At 51.4% G+C, this 16090-nt stretch overlaps 1 protein-coding gene and 1 long non-coding RNA gene across 6 annotated transcripts in view; both read right to left on the bottom strand.

The window, feature by feature from the left end:
• PBX1 (PBX homeobox 1) overlaps positions 1 to 15773 on the bottom strand; it is a 137404-nt gene extending 121631 nt beyond the window's left edge. The window contains exons 1-3 of one of the 5 annotated variants that reach the window (XM_075508012.1): positions 15492 to 15617; positions 13797 to 14170; positions 11176 to 11249 (exon numbers count right to left, since the gene is read on the bottom strand). In XM_075508012.1, the coding sequence (XP_075364127.1) occupies positions 11176 to 11249; positions 13797 to 13987 (265 nt within the window). In that variant the 5' untranslated portion in view covers positions 13988 to 14170; positions 15492 to 15617. Of the gene's footprint in view, positions 1 to 11175; positions 11250 to 13796; positions 14337 to 15491 lie in introns of those variants that run through there. The other 4 variants (XM_075508010.1, XM_075508014.1, XM_075508011.1 and 1 more) reach the window with 4 other exon arrangements.
• LOC142413167 (uncharacterized) lies at positions 3362 to 5494 on the bottom strand. Its single transcript, XR_012776687.1, has 3 exons — positions 5313 to 5494; positions 4474 to 4501; positions 3362 to 4137 (listed from the first exon to the last, which is right to left on the bottom strand). It is a non-coding gene; the product is annotated as an uncharacterized LOC142413167 (long non-coding RNA).
• Positions 15774 to 16090: the final 317 nt, after the last annotated feature.

Genomic DNA, 16090 nt, shown 5'->3' with positions numbered 1-16090 from the left:
CTAATGGAGCTCCTTTCAAACACAAACTGCAGGGACCTCTCCTAATTGCGCAGCTCCTTTCTCAATTGCAGCCTACGTACCATGAAGCAGGTCCATCCGCTGCCCTTGCCTGTGGCCGTGTGCCTCGGCACACGGGACTGGCGTGCCCACAGCTCCCGACCGGGCATTGGGGCTGGAAGCACCATGCCATCACAGCCCTTCCAGCACTTGCCTTCTGCCCTGGCCCCTGGCTATTAGCCCCCCAAGCACCCAGCCAGCCAGGCACGCTGCCTTTGCCGAAGGACATTTCCAAAGCCTAACTAAACACAGCAGAAAAAAGGAAATAAAAATCTGTCTTTCCACCTGCGTGGACTTTGCCACCTACCTCAGGAGCATGGAAAGACTGGGGACTTCCCCTACCACCACCCCTCGATGTGTTTTATCTCCTTCCATATTGCTTGTGCGTTTTTCATGGTAAACAATCCCCGTTTGCCCTTGGGATAGTCTCCCCAAACCTTCAGCCATGCCATCGTGCTGCTGCACATGTTGTCCTACCCCCAAGAGCCAGTGCGTGAGGACCCCACGGCTTTCTAGACCTGGATGCAGAAGAGCCATTTCTAAGGAGAAATCCCACCCCAGGCTGCATGCCTCCCGGGCACGCATTGCAAACCTATCCGAATGGAAATACAACACCCTTTGCCACAATAAAAACCAACCAAGCACCTGCTGCCCAGACCTGGCTGCCCAACCGACCCGTCCACTACAAGAGGAAACTGAGCAGGGTCTGAGCTCTCCACAGCCAGGGCCAACCCTGCATCCACCCAACATCAGAGCAGGGTCCAGACGATTGCACAGGTACCATCACGCTACATAACGTCGTCTTCCCCCTCCTGCTTGCTGCCTAGGTAGAGGACACAGTGCCCATCAGCCGCTCTCCCCACTCCCTCCTGCCCGTAAGGAAAGCAGAGACCCCTGACCTTCTCTGCCGCATCCCCCCAGCCCCTCCACAGCTTAAGCAGCCCAGGTGCGCAAATGTTACCCAATGCCCTTGCCAGGCAGAAAGTAAATTCCACCCAGCAGGGGAAATGCCAGCCACGGTCAGACCCCAGGATGTGCAAATAGCAGCCGGGGACCTTCGGGAGAGGAGCAGCCCAGGCCCAGGCACTCTTACTGATAATCCTCCTCAGGACACCCCCTCCAGAAGCTCCCGTAGCAGAGGAAGGATGCTAACTTGACTATTTGAGGGAGTGAAGAAAAAAAAATTAAACATTTGTTATTGAGCCAAATGACCTTTTCAGCCGCTTGGGGACAGAATTGCACCGGGGCTTCAGAGCGAGCTACGGCGGGCGCTGCTTGCTCTGTGTTCCCATGCATAATGCTTTGGGCCTCCGGATGCATTTAAGGGGCTCCATGCTCCCCTAGCCACCTCTGCCCACCCAGCGACAGAGCTGAGAAACAGCCTCTTTGAAAAATTCTGCATGAAGTAGGGAGGAAGAAGCGGTCTGCTAAGAGCTTGCTGAGCAAAGCGCTTCAGACGGCTTCATTTCACATCACTGAAAGCGTAAATCAGGGAATTGCTCCTTGGGTTTTTCTCCATTAGCAAAGTATATTGCAACTCCCCTTCCCACCACCGATACCAATCGACACTTCACATATGCTGACCAGATCTAACAGCCAGGATTTTCCAGGGGAATAATACATTTGCCGAAAACACCATTCCTGCCACCTGCTCCCCCCAGACACGCAACTGCACCAGGAGCGGGGCCGCAGCAGGCTCCTCGCTCTCAGCGGGCACGTGCACAGCACAACGCAGCAGCCAGAAGCTTGACACATTCAGATCAAAAATAAATAGGTGGCTCCTTGCAAAGCAAGGGTCATAAACCCTTCAAAACACGACCTCCACCAGGGTGGTGGAATGTGTCCTACTGCCTGCAACTTTCCTACACAAGACCAAACACCCTTCTGGAAAGCACAAGATTCACACAAAACATACCGGGGAGTCTGTGTCCTGTGCCATGAAGTCAGGACCAACAGCTGCGACTCCTTCCAACTCATTTCTTTTAGCCTGTGAATTGTGCCTTTTGTCTAGAGATTTGCAATAATCATATTATTGCATTAATATGATTGCAATAATAATTTTGCATATAAACATCCCCCTCCCAAACAAAAAAGACTAAGTTAAAAGACTCACAACCTTTTAACATCAGAGACTTAAAAGTCAAATTCAAAGCTTAAAGCTGGAGACCGATTCATCCAGAGGCTCCAGGTATTGTATCATTCTTAATGTTTCACCAGAGAATCACTGCAGCAGGAAAAAAAAAAAAAAGCTGTGTGTAAACAAGCAAACGTACACCCACCAGCCACTTGGGTTTTGAAACATTAATGTTGAAATTAGAACGGCACATTTCAGAGAGTTAAGGGCAGATTCGCTTTCATTTTGGCTCCAGCCTTGTAAATATCAAACGTCAAAGGAAACAGTCACCCTGAATTAAGAGAGAAAAATCCCCATGCCACAGAGATGTGTCCGGGATTGGGACTGCTGGAGTTGGGAAAGGAGCAGCGACCAGCCACAAACACTTCACAACTGGAAGGGTATTTTTGCCGGTTAACCTGCCACCACTAATTTTGCTAATCAACATCACTCTGGAATTTGAAAGTGTTATCCAACCAGGAGAGAAACTTGATTTTCCTCTTCTGATAACAAGGACAGGCAGACTAGCCAGGCTGGGCCAAACGTGGCGTTACAAAACGCTGCCTGTGAAACTGAAAATGGGATGTGGAAATGATGAACTGAGTTTCTGGGCTTGCAACAAAAATCCAGCCACCAGCATTTAGACAGGTTGATCCCACTTGCGAAAGCAGCTCTGCTCGTTTTTCACCAAGGCTGAAGTAAAATGGCAAAGTTATCATTTTAGATTAGTGCAGCTCCTCGCAGCACTGGCTGTTCCGAGGGTTTTCAATTTATCAGTATATTTACCAAAAAAAAAAAAAAAGGGGGGGAGTGGGAAACAGCCCTTCAGCTTAGGCCAAGCAAAAAAAGCTATTTTGGGTAAGGCTTCTCCTATAAATAAAAGGCCGGGTAGGGAGAGGACGGTGACAACGTGCTGCTTACTCAAGGTGTCAGAGGGGATTTCTATTATCCATGCTGGCGACCTCCCCAAAACGCCGAGAAGCAGCGACAGGGCATCGCTCCTCGGCAGGCACGGCAGCCCGGCAAGGCGGCTTGCCCCAGCAGCCGTCCCCTCCATCGGGCTGCCGGCTCTCCTGCCGCCTCGCCTGCACCACCAGGAAAAGGAGCTGGTAAAGGCAGCTTTCTGTTCCAGCTTAAAATAAATAAAAAAAAAATATATATATATATATATACAGGGGCAGGGCTCACAAACACAAGGCCAAGAGATTTAATTCTTCAGTGCTTTTACTTTTTTTTTTTTTAATTGACACAGTTGCAAACCAGTAATTCCAGCCCAACCAATCCCCCAGCACCAGGAGAAAGCATCACCCGAGTCCCTCCCCAGCCCTGCCGCCGGCCTGACAACACCACACTTTAATGTATTCAGCCCACAGCCTCCTCAGGCCACGGCTTTCTGTAATTTATCCCTATACCGCCCACCACCTTGTATTATTTAAGTCGCCAGGGGACACGACACCTCCAAGACAGTTTTCAGCAGAAGCCGCTGATCGCCCAGCCCGCAAAACCATCATTTTTGGTTTCAAACAGGATTCCCAGCAGATGCTCCCTAAAGGCGACATGGCGAGAGGAAGGATTTCATGGAAAACCCCCAATGTCGATGCCTCTGGAGCATGCTGGGGAAGTGACGGTCTGCAGAGCACCGTGCAGCACCTACAAACGTCCGGCGCTCCCAAAAAGCAGAGGTGCTCACACAGCCCAGGCTCTGGTGGAGGGTATAGCCTTGGCACCTGGTACCCACTGGCAGCATCGGGGTGCCATGTGTGACCCCAGGCTGGCAGTCCAGGGGCCAGGCACTGTTCACAAATGGCTTCTCCCACCACAGGGAACACTTGCCAGTCTGACCAGACCGTGATCATCTCTGGGTGGATGTTTGGGGAAAGCAAAGGATGCAGATTGAGGTTGGCTTATTAGATTATGGACAGCCCCATGCAAATAGGGCCATATTGATCCGGTCTGCAAACACCTGGCTGGGAATACAAGCAGCCCTTGAGTATACAGAAGCTGCTGGAGATTATTAACCAGATCCATTGCTGTAAATCACATTACCTTCTTCCAAACCCCAACCCAGCACTGAGTCCCCCTGTGCTAGGCGCTGTACAGCACACAACCTTGCAGCGCAAGGGAGCATCACTTCTCCGTACCCAGCACCAAAAAGCCCAAAGATTCAGCCCAAAAGCGTGGAGCCCGGCAGGGGCATCCTGCTCTGGGGTCCGTGGAGCCAAGGCTGAGCAGTCCACCTCCCCCACAGCAACTCCCAAAACAAAGCAAAGCCCAGCACGTGTTACCAGGAGGGTGAAACTCACTGTATAGGAAAACTGCCAGGGGAATGCACTGCAGGAATAAAAATTAAAAAAAAAAAATCGAAAAGGTGTGAAAAAAATAACACATCTTCAGACGCAAACTCACCCCCTGCTCCCACTGGGTACCTGGTATTTTGCATCAGCTGCAAACCACCCCTCTAGTGCACAGAGCAAATAGGACAGGCTCTCCTGCCTCCCAAAGCACCCCAACTCCAAGCACAGGAAGGAAAAAAAAAAACAGTAGTAAAATGCTTCACAGCAGATTTCCAAGAGATCACAAAACCCTTTGCAGAGCTTCATTAGCAGAGAAGGCAGCAGCTCCTGGATTAAAGGAGGAACTGGGGAATGAGGTGCCGAACTAAAGGCAGAGGAAAAATCCCATATTCCTCCCTTCTCCCTGCCAAAATCCCCAGCTCTGATTCAGCAGAAGCACCAACAGCAGCACAGCCTAGTGTAGCTCACTGCAAACAAAACCATTTACATTTAAACCACCACCCTACTCCCCTAAAGAATTGCTGCATGCAGTAATTTCCTTGTGACGGGGAAAAAAAAAGCCATGATGAAATTGTCTCAGAGTTTCTCTGCATTTTGTTTACAGCCACTGCCCTCAAACCCAGGGCCAGTGCACAAGCCTGCTAACAGGAATAAATCTAGCATTTGAGATCGTTTAGAAAAGCTCTGCTCACAGACATTCAGTGCTCCGAGGGGGAAATCCCTTTGCAGGTCTCAAATAAAGGAACTTGAAGCATTTTTCCCTAGAGAAATTTAGGCCTGAAAGATCTTCCGAGTTTCTTGTTTGGAGCTACAAGGCCCGATAACAAGATCTCTTTTCCTAGACTCACCCATAACACTTTGACTGCTGCCAAGACCATGCAGAGGTGAAGGGAGATGGACTGGAGAGAGACCCATGGCAGCGGGGAAGACACCTAACGTTCACATAAGAGGATACTCTGGTTAGCCGTTATTTATGCATGCATCTGGTTAATATAGATATTTTTCCAGCATGCATTAATTGAACACGAAGATTCCTTCTCCTCTGTGCCTTGCCCGATGCTGTCAGCAGGCAGCACCCTGAGAGTGCGCTGCCAGCACAGCACCTTCACGGCACCCAGACACACGCACCCAATGGCCACCGCTACCCAAAACCTGCTACCAAGGGAGGCTGGAGGCCCTCCAAGCAAAGGCTGGGAGACTTGGGAACATGGGACCTGGGGCAGCAGGACGAGCTCATCCATCCCCCAGGAGCAAACAGATAGGGCAGGGAGTGATGGGACCCAGCAGACCCTCCAAGTCCTCCCGGTCTGCTGCAATCACAGCAAAGTTTACTCGACACCAGGCACCCACAAAAAACAAGCCTTGAAACAAAACCAAACAGGTTTGCCCCTGTACTGCCCAAATTGTGGGGAGTCCCTCAGGAGCGGTAACGCTGTGCCGGAGCCAGGCCTGGTTTCTCTGCTTTGCCGGCAGGGTCGAGGGGGAGGAGGTGGGAGGAAGAGCCTGCTGGCAGCCCCATGCTTCCCACCTCCTCCCCTGGAGGATTGCAGGAGGCCAGTTTTGATTAAACTAATTAAGCTTGCTCCGTTCGAAGAGCTCCAACCACATGCTACCACGGGAGAGGAAGAAAATATAAAATTAAAAAGGAAAAAGAAAAATCTCCCTGCAAGCATGCTCCTCCAAAGCTATCCATCCCTGGCAGATCCCTGATGGACAACACCACGCTAGAAGAGGAAAGCCCAGGAAAAGGACTCGCTGCAGTGACACAGGTCCAACCCTGAAGAAGCCTGCCCCTTCCAGCCACCAAGACCTACTGGGACATGGCCCCCTTCCCATCAGGGTGACTGGTTTCCATCCCCTCCCAGCCAGTCCCCAGAGGTGGCCGCTCCTCTGGCAGTAATACAGCCCTCCACCAAGCCAAGGTCTCCCCAATGCTGCCTTCCCTCCCAAACCACCCCTATCTTCCAGCCCCTTGCACGTTCCCTTCCTTCATTTCCTTGAAGACATCAGGTTTCTGGAAGCAATTTAATTGTGAGCTGCAACAAGGTTTCCTTGGGCAGTGCTGGCTGGCTGGAGGCCCTGCTCCCCCAAAATGTTTTCCTTCCCCCCAGGGACCTGGCGGACTCTGCCCCTACAGACCCCGCAGACCCTGCCCCTATGGGGAGCCTGCCCGGCTGGGAGAGAGAAGCATCACTTTTGCCTTCAAAGCCTTTCAACTGGAGGAAAAAAAAAAATAATAACAAATATCAAAGCAAAGGCTTCCTCCCCTTTGAAGGGCAGGAGGGAGAGCAGCCGGGCAAGGGCCGGACCTGCTGAGAGCAGAGTGGGGGGACCCCAATCCTCTGGAGCTGGAGCACAAGCACTTTCATTATGAGCTTTTGCAGAAGCAGAATGAAGCCTTAGGTGCAAGAATTGCATTTAAATTCAAATCGGGGTGTTTAACTCTCCCCTCCACCTTGGGAAACCTCGTGGAAACACAGGATAAGGAGGGCAGGGTTTGAAACCCTAGAGAAGGGCTGGGGGGGTGAAGGAAAGCAAGCTGCCCCATCCTGCCCTGCAAAAAACTTCATCTAAGGGGCCTTGGGCTTGCCAGCATCCCCTGCTTACAGCTCTGCCCCGCACCCCAAAGACACCGACGCTGCACACACCGCTACCCCTCTTCTCCCCGTGCTGCTCTTGGTGGGGCTTTAGTGGCGAGGGGGAGGAAGAGAAGGGAGGGAGGAAGAAAGAAAGAAACCCCGTATCGTAATTGCTATATTAAAGAGAAATAGCAGGCAAGAATAATAAGAGAGGTGTCAGAAGTGAAATACAGTAACAGACATTAAAAAAAAGAGACTACAGTTCTGCGATGGGGGTGTTAATTGAACACAGAGCTGGAGAGAACAAAGGGGTGTTAAGGAAGAAAAGAAGGGGGAAAAAATCCTACCTCCTCCAAAGATCTGATTCGAGTTAAGTTTGGTGAAGATAATGCACAGGGAAAGGTAGCTAAGAGGCACCTTATATAGCTATTATGTTCTAAAATTAAAAAAAAAAAACAAACCCATTATTCAACAACAATTGCACAGCTAATCAGTGCTGTCTATAAATATTCCACTTAGTAAATTCCCCCCGTTGGTGATACGTACATTTTTCTTTTAACCCTGAATTCCTTCAACACGGAAGGGCGAGGGGGTAAGAAAATAAAAATCGGGGGATTTCAAATACAGAGTCAGGGTCTTTTTAAGAAGTGGAATTTGCCCAATGCCCTCACCTCCCCCAAAAGAGCAGAGAAAGTGAAACGATAGGAAAAGCTCTAAAGGAGGAGGAATCAGATTAAATGGTCATATATCCTGCGCTCAGCCTCTCCCCACCGCACCGGTCCCCGCCAAACGAGATGGGAAAGGTTCACAGCTGAAATAGATGCTGCTGCATTTTGACAGCAGATATTTTCCAGTTTGCCATCCAAGGACCCCACGTCTGCGTACGCCTTGCCTGATTCTTCTGCTTAGCTATTCTGCTCATGCAGAGAACAGCTTAAAAAAAAAAAAAAACGTATCAAGAGAGGGGAAAAAAAAAAAGGGGGGGGGGGGAGGCCATAAAGACAGAGCCCCTACCCCTGCCTTCAAACTTTTTATAAATCAGCAATGCAATTTCCGATTTCAATCCCTATTGACGGAGAAATCAATTGTCTTTAGGACAACAATGCCTCCCATTTCCATAATTATTATTCCAAAAAAGCCAGCCAGCCATTTGAAGGCAGTCCTGCCCCTTCCCTCGCAACAAAGCGACCAACAGCAAGTGAAAACACACCAAATGAACACCGACAACTTATACATATATTTAAGCGGCAATTTCCCCCCCCACACACATGCTCCCGCTTGGATCAAACCCCTCAACTTTTCTTACTGTTAAACACACATCACCCAAAAAGCAGCAATCTCCAGGTTGCAGACAAAAGACAACCCACCGAGTTTTTATTATTATTTTTCAAAGTGTTTATAAATGCTTTAAAATAACTGAGAGCCCAAGTGCAAAAGGGAACTCTTTGGCCAATACAGACGACCTCTTTTTCTAAGAACTTTATGGACACTTTGGGTTTGCTCAAGACAACGTTAACACTATGAAATATTAGCCATAATGTTGCGAGAGACGGTGGTAAAGTCTCCGTAAGGCTCTGGAGTCACTTAAATCAGGCAGCGGGGTAACCGAACGCACATTTCTGCACATCATAACGCCGGGGGGAAGATGTACGCACGCACTTTCAAACACCCACCAGTGACCACAAACAATCACCAGGATTTCAAATGCGACACATGCAAAAATCTGGGAAGCAAAATGGAAAGTGGGAAGAGAGAAGTTGGCTCAACTTTCACGCCGCTGCCCACAAGGAAGGAGTAAGCAAACAGAAGCAGGCGGTACCCTCAGCCCCAGAAAAAACAAGGCTAACTTCCTCCTAGCATTGGGCCCACAAAGCAATAATTAAAAAAAATAAAAACAAAACAAAACCATCTGGCCATTTGCTTCCTTACAAAGTGTGACTTTTGGGGATGCAGATGAGGGAGAGGGGAGGAGGTCTTTGAATTTGCAAAGTAAAATAACTCACTGCAAACCTACCCGAGGGTAGATAAACAACACTCCAAAAGCCATCTCAATTCAACGTCTTTGGAGACCTCTGCACAGCGGCCCCGTAGCCAAGTAAACCAGGTACAACAGCAACAAATAAAACTTAAAAAAAAAAAAAAACACAAAAAACAAAACAAAAAAAAAAGACAGCCCCAGTCCACACCTGAATATCCTTTATCTCCAGCAGCATGCTTCGCCCTATACCATCTCTCTCGATTTTCCTTAGCAGACAGGAGTTATCCCACCCAGTCACTGTGGGTATGTACAGCTCCCCACACCTCCCCAGCTCGCCGGGACTCCACAGCATCGCCGAGGATCCAGGAGGTCACCTGGATTTCCCACCAGGTTTGGTCTTAGCAGATTCCCCATCCCCTAACTTTGTGACTGCACCGATGGCAAAGCCAAGCCGCAATTAATCAGTTACCCTCCCAAAAAGTACTCCCGCACGGACAATGTATGCAGCATCAAATACACACGGAAAAAAGGCAGACAAACATTTTCTTTGGCTCACACAAAATAAACAGAGAAAGAGAGAGGAAGGAAAGGAACTTGGTGACTCCTTTTTTTGGGGTAGCACACAGGGGAAGACTATAAAACCACCCATAAAATTTATCTCTAAGCAGACTCCCTCACATTACATTATACGAACTCTACAGAGGTTCCCATACCGAACCCACTGCTTGATATTATGAAAACTCCATAAGGAAGGATCTCTCGATAAGGTCAGACCCAGCCATGCAGCCGCAAGGACTTCAGAGAGCCGAATACCATCGGTAGGTGCTTTGTCTGGGCTACACGCTGCACAAACAACGTTTAACAAAGGGCCCCCTTAGTCATTTTATATATATTGCAAGAGTCAAGTAATTCTATTTTCAATCAGCTGGTCACGCTAGGAGGTTTGATATATATATTTAAGAAAGGAAAAAAAAAACCCGAAAACCAAAAAACAAAAAAAGACCCAGATTCAGGTTTCCGAAAGCTGTTCCCCTTTTATGTGTAACTATCAATGTATATCAACTGGGTGTGCAATCATATTTATTGTCACTTTCATTCATGTCATGCCCTTGCTTATATGGTTTAGATATGAATTATTGACTGTTACAGTCCTTGTTGTAAAAGGGGGGGGGAAGAAGTCAAGTACTTTGCAGCATGCTAAAACAAGGCAGCTGGATTGCCACGGAAAAGCCCGTCGACCACCTCTGGTCAGCTCAGAAAGCCAACAGCAGAGATGAACGGCCCCCCCCACTGAATTTCCATCGTTCCCCCCATTTTTTAATTTAAAAAAAAAAAAAGAGATTCCAACAAATAAATAAATAAGTGGTGCATGTTGCTAAATGTCCTTCCCTGAGCATCTGTTGTTTAAGATCACCCTTGATTGATGACTGCTATTTTTTAATTGTTGCTTTTAAAATTTAAATGCCCCCCTGGGATGTGTTATAAGTGTGTTAGTACATGGTAGGAGGTCTGGAAAGTGGGAAACGGCAGAACCAATGCTCTCATGCCATTAGCTTCTTTAGAAGCCTGAGAACACCCCATGCCATAAAACAACAGTACCCTAAAGTAACTAACAATCTAATATATTGCTTTCACTAAAGGCAACTGACAACTCACTCTTACATGAGCTAGCCTGGATGATTGGCAGACAACAGCATTTTAACCCTTTCTTCAAAAAAAAAAAAAAAAGAAGTAAGAAACCTTTATGTTTACGTGAATAGTAATAGTAGTAAAACTGCACAATTTCCTTTTTTTGGGTTCCCCCACACACACACTCTGCACTCGGATTATTATTTTTTTTTTTTAAACAGTGCCATGTCTTAAAGAAGACACTAAAGCAAGAGAGAAATTGCAAGGGTTTTGATTTTTTTCTTCTCCCCAGAAAAAGCAATAAATAAAAAGAGGCTATGCAATAGAAATTAAACCACGATTATTTTCCCTTCCAGACACAAACCACATCATGCAAGTCCACTGCCAGAAGCATTAAATACCAGCGAGTTATTTCTCCCCACTTAAATACTGCTACATGGGGAGGGGGGGCACAAACTTGGTGGAATAAAACCCTCAAAAAGCAGAAAGAAAAATAATACAGAACCAACAGCATTGATTTCCTACCTGTTTTTTCTTTGATTTCACACAAGACATTAAAAAGGGCTGGCTTCATCCTGTGGCAGTTTAAAGCATGTTTCCTGGAAAGAAAAGAGGGGAGGGTGAGGTTAGGATGTCACCACGGGGAACAACTTTCCAAATTCGCATCGGCTGGCGTGTGCATACCGGAGGTGGGGGGGAACACGTTTGAGCCCCCTTGGCCCCGCCGCCATCCCCACTAGGACGTGAGCCACCTACCTAACACAGAGGAGATGAATTACACCAATTTAGGAACGGCTTGAAAATCGCCTTTGCCACCGAGCGGCTCCCACCGCCGGTGTGAGCCAGGCGATGCGCTGAGCCGGAGCCAGCAGCTTTTGGGAGCCAAGCTTGGTTCAACTGTCTTATTCAATACAGAGAGCACGCTGGGCTCTCTCAGACCCCCACCTCCGATATTAAACACAGCCATGTGCTTTATTAGGCTCATCCTGCAAGGCAGAAGGGAAATAAACACACACCCCCACACCCCCCCTTGCCCCAGCGCTGGAAACATCCTCTGCTTAGAGCTGTCAATTCAGGGAATTTCAGCGCCCAACTTGGAGCGCAGAGACACACGCGTGGAGAGAGAAACCCATTCCTCTGCCTCCACGCTACTTACACCCAGCTTATTTGCAGGTGTTAAAATTTAATTCTTTGCAATTGGGACGGTAAGCACATTTAAAAACACAACGGACTGCTTCTGGGAAGGGGAGGGGATGCTATTCAATGCCTTTCTTTTCAGCTGCTGGTATTTCAGAGCTGACTGTTCTGTGGATTTTGAGGGGGGGGGGGCGGTTTTAATCGGCTGGTTTTAAAACCCACCATGTGCCTGCTGAGGCAAAGAAACAGTACGATTTTGTATTTTCTTATAAGCCATACGATCATTTTGCCAAGGGCTTAGTTGTATAAAGGGCTGTTCCTATCAGGCACCGGTTACGGGATTTCTGTTTACCAACCGAAATTACACGCGAAGACGATGTGAACATCTGGCAAACATTCACACTACTTACCCCACCACCCACAACATGTTAAAAAGATTTATGTATCTGATGAAGTCTCTCAAAGGTATATACCCTTGCAGAACCACAGAGTCCCCTTATCAGCACACCCAGATGGGCACAGACATTTGGGTATACACAAATCACGTACATATGCTGTAGGGGCCCACTTACAAATAATACTAGCACTTTACGTCTTCCTAAAACTTCATTAAAAGAAAAAAAAAGGCAGCAAAACAACCGTGCAATAGTAGGATGGATGGAGGAAATGCAAAGCCAAACATCACTGATAAATACGGTGTCTTTGGCAGCTCAGAATTAAAAATAATAATAAAAAAAGAATGCTGTGAGGAAGCAGCTGAAACAGTCCAGCAAGGCAAACCCATAAAGCCTTCTCCTAGCTCTGTTCTGCTTTGGTTTTATTGCTTTGACTAACTACACCGAATTATCCAGGCAGGAACACACACAATTCCTGCAACTTTCTGAAGGAAGATCCCCTCACTGCCCCGGGTCTGGCCAGGGAAAAACTGCATGATTTCCTCCTCCTCCTCCTAACAGCTACTCTGCCCCTGCAAGAACATAAGAAAATTAGTAAGATCAGCCCAGCAACAAGCCTTTTCAGTAAGCGGGAGCTTTATGCAAACTGCAGAGGCGAGGAGGATGTAAGCCGAGGTCTGGGGGGGTACTTTTATCCTTCTGGAAGTTTGTATTAAGCGAGTTTTGGGGCTGTGCGGTGCGTTTTTCCAGGAACAATGTTTTCTAGCAATCGGCTCCAGCTCAGGGCATGAATGCCGGGGGGAAGGACACCACATCTAGCAGCTCTGCAGCCCAGAAGAAATTTCAAGTGTACCCCAGGCAATTCAGGGCAACTTTTTTCTTTATTATTCCTTCAACTGTGCCTTCAGTTTGGGGGTTTTTTTTTCCCTCCCTTAACTTTTGCTAGCGCCTTTGAAGGTGTGTATTAGGTTGTGCTCCTTGAAGCCGGGGGCAATTCGGTTACCGGCTTTTACAGCCTTTTTTTTCCTTCTTAAATACCTCTGCAATTAAGAGAAAAAAAGAAAAAAAAGAAAAGCTTCTGTGTGCATCCTCCAAGCACAAAAACACGGCCTTAAAAATAACACCACTACAGGGCCCTAAAAAAGAACATTATTAACGCCCCTAAAAAAATGGAGCAGCACTTTGTGCCTCTTTCGGAGGAGCCCAAAGCAGAGCCCCCCGCACGCCCAGCCTGCTCCAACAACCATCTCCCTCCGGAATGAACCCCCACCCCAAAAAGGCTGGGAAAAGCCAGGCCGCCTGCCCGGCCGAGCCCGAGCTCGGGACCCCCGGTGGGGAAGCGGGATGGGGGGGCGCGGGCCGTGGGCGCTGCGACCCCCAGAAACCACCACGAAGTTGGGCGGGGGGGCGGGGGAGGGAAAAAAATTAACCCGTGCCCTGTTTCTCCCTCCCGTGTCCCGAATTTCTCGGCAGCAGGAACCCCCGTCCCCCCGCGATGCGCCCCGCGGCCGGGCGCGCTCCCCCCGCCGGACAACAAAGGCCGAGCCGGGGCGCGGGGGAAACTTCCCCGGCACCTGCCCCCCCCGCCGGCCGGGGACGGGCCGCCGCTCTCACCTGGCCTGCGCTTCGTCCAAACTCTGGTCCGTGATGGTCATGATCTGCTGTAAGATGTCTCCGATGTCCTGCTTCCTGCCTGCCTCCCCCTCCGCCCCGCCTGGTCCATCCTGCATGTGCTGGGACAGGCCCGGGTGCCCCGGCATCCCCACCCCGCTGTGCGTGTGCATCAGCCGCGGCTGGTCATCCATCGCCGGCCGCCGGCCCCCGCTCCGCCGCCTCCTGCCCTGGCTGCCGGGAGCGGCGCGGCTGGGCTGGCCGCCTGGCTCCTCGCTTTCTTTTCTTGCTCGCTTTCTTCTTCTTCTTTCCTCCCCCCCCTCCTCCTCCTCCTCCTCCCCAGCCTCTTCCTCTTCGCTTTTTATTTATCCTTCACGCTGGCGCCCGGCTCCGCGGCGGGGAGGAAGAGGAGGAGGAGGAGGGGAAAAATTAAAAAAAAAAAAAAAAAAGGGAAAGAGAGAGAGAGAAAAGAAAGGGGAAAAAAATCCCTTTGGCTGCTGGAGGAGGAGGAAGGAGGGAGGGAGGGAGGGAGGGAGGGAGGGAGGAGAGAGGAGGGAGGGAGGGAGGAGAGAGGAGGGAGGGAAGGAGGAGGGGGGTTCCGGGGAAGGGAGGGGAAACGGCGGCGACTCCAAAAGCAGGGCAGTTCAGCCCCGCGCCCGGGGAGGCAGCGGGCGGGCCGGCGGGGGCAGGGGCCGGCGGGGCAGGGGCTGCGCCCGGGGAGGCGGCGGCGGCGGCGGCAGCAGCAGCAGCAGCAGCAACGGCCGCGGAGGGGCGGAGCGGGGCGGCCGCCCGCGATGGCAGCGCCGGGGCCGGAGCGCGGCGGAGCCCCCGCGCTCCGGGGGAGGGCTCCAAACTTTCCCCCACCCTCGGGCCGGGCTCGGGGCTGGCTGGCGGCCCGCACCGCTCCGCGGCCGGCAGCGGCCCCCCCGCCCCGCCGAGCCTGCGCGCAGCGCTCCCGGCCCTCGCCGCCTGCTTTTGTTCGGCTCCGGACTCCTCAAACTGGCACGGAGGAGCCCGGGGGGCGGGGGGAGGAAGGGGCAGCGGCGCCTCCCCGCCCCCCCGGCCCCATTGGCGGCGGCGGCGGGAAGGCCGGCCCCCGCGGGCCGCCCCGCCTCCTCCGCGGCCGCCCGTCAATCTCCGGGTTCAGAGGTGGGCCGGGGGCCGCGCCCCGCCCGCGCCTTAAAGCGGCCTCGGCCGCCGGGTGGAGGGGGAAGGGGCGGCACGGTGCGGCGGCTTGCCGGGGCTCGGCCTGCCGGGGCTCGGCCTGCGGCCCCCCCCCTCCCCCCGCGCCGGCTTCACCGCCCGCCATGCGCCGCTCTGCGTGTCTCCCCTCAGCCCCAGCTCGGGCCCTGGCCCGGCTTCCATCTCCCCTCAGAGCTGTGCCCCTCAGGCCCCCCGCTGCTCCTCAGGCTCCCCTCAGCCTTCCCGCCGTCCCTCAGGCTCCCCTCAGCCCCCCACCTCTCCTCAGCCAGCCTTCCCGCCTCCCATAGGCACCCCATCTCCCCTCAGTCTCCCCGTCAGCCCACGGCCAGCCTTCCCCGCTCCCCACAGCCCCCTGACGCCCCTCAGGCAGCCTCTGCCTCCCTGCTGCCCCCGCCAGCTCTGACTCCCCATGCTGTCCCCACATCAGCTCCACACCCTGGGTGGGAGCAGGGTCTCCCCTCTGCTGTAGCCCCCAGGGAGCTCTTTCCCTCTCACCTCAGCCACCGGCATCTCCTCACAGTGCTGTTTCTCTCCTGCCTCTTCCCTGACCCACGCTGTTTGGCAAGCAGGGCCTTCCCAAGCACATCACACAGGCTGGCTGTGCCACATCCCACACCTGATGGTCCCACACCTGCCCAAACAGGGCAGGGAAAGCGAGCAGAGGTTCCAAGGCCACCAAGACTGACGTTCAGACCTACGTGTCCCAGTGTCATGGCATTCTGGAGGAGAAGCACTTTCCCAGCCCCTTTCTGCAGTCCCCTGGATCCGAGACTGTCCTGTGGCCAAAAAGACCTCTGTAGGCGTCAGCCAGTGAGCAGGGATGGCCCTGGGACTGGGCTTGCCTGCAAATTTGTATTTAAAAAGAATAAACAAAAAGTAGTTATGGGGATACAAGAATTTCTTGTGTGGGAGATGATTTCATCAGATTGTCCCTTTCTCAGATCTGAGGGTTGCCAGCTCCAGGCCCCTCGTAACGCAAGGGAAGATGGGCCCAGCCCTGGACCCTGACCTCAGCACGTGTTGGGGAAAGAGCCATCAGGTTGATTGCAAAGAGGAAAAAAAAAAAATAAGGCAATTGTTTTGCTTCCACTCTT

Source organism: Mycteria americana, chromosome 7 (assembly GCF_035582795.1).
Source record: "Mycteria americana isolate JAX WOST 10 ecotype Jacksonville Zoo and Gardens chromosome 7, USCA_MyAme_1.0, whole genome shotgun sequence".
Taxonomy (NCBI): Eukaryota; Metazoa; Chordata; class Aves; order Ciconiiformes; family Ciconiidae; genus Mycteria; species Mycteria americana.
This window is presented reverse-complemented; position numbering and strand designations above follow the sequence as displayed.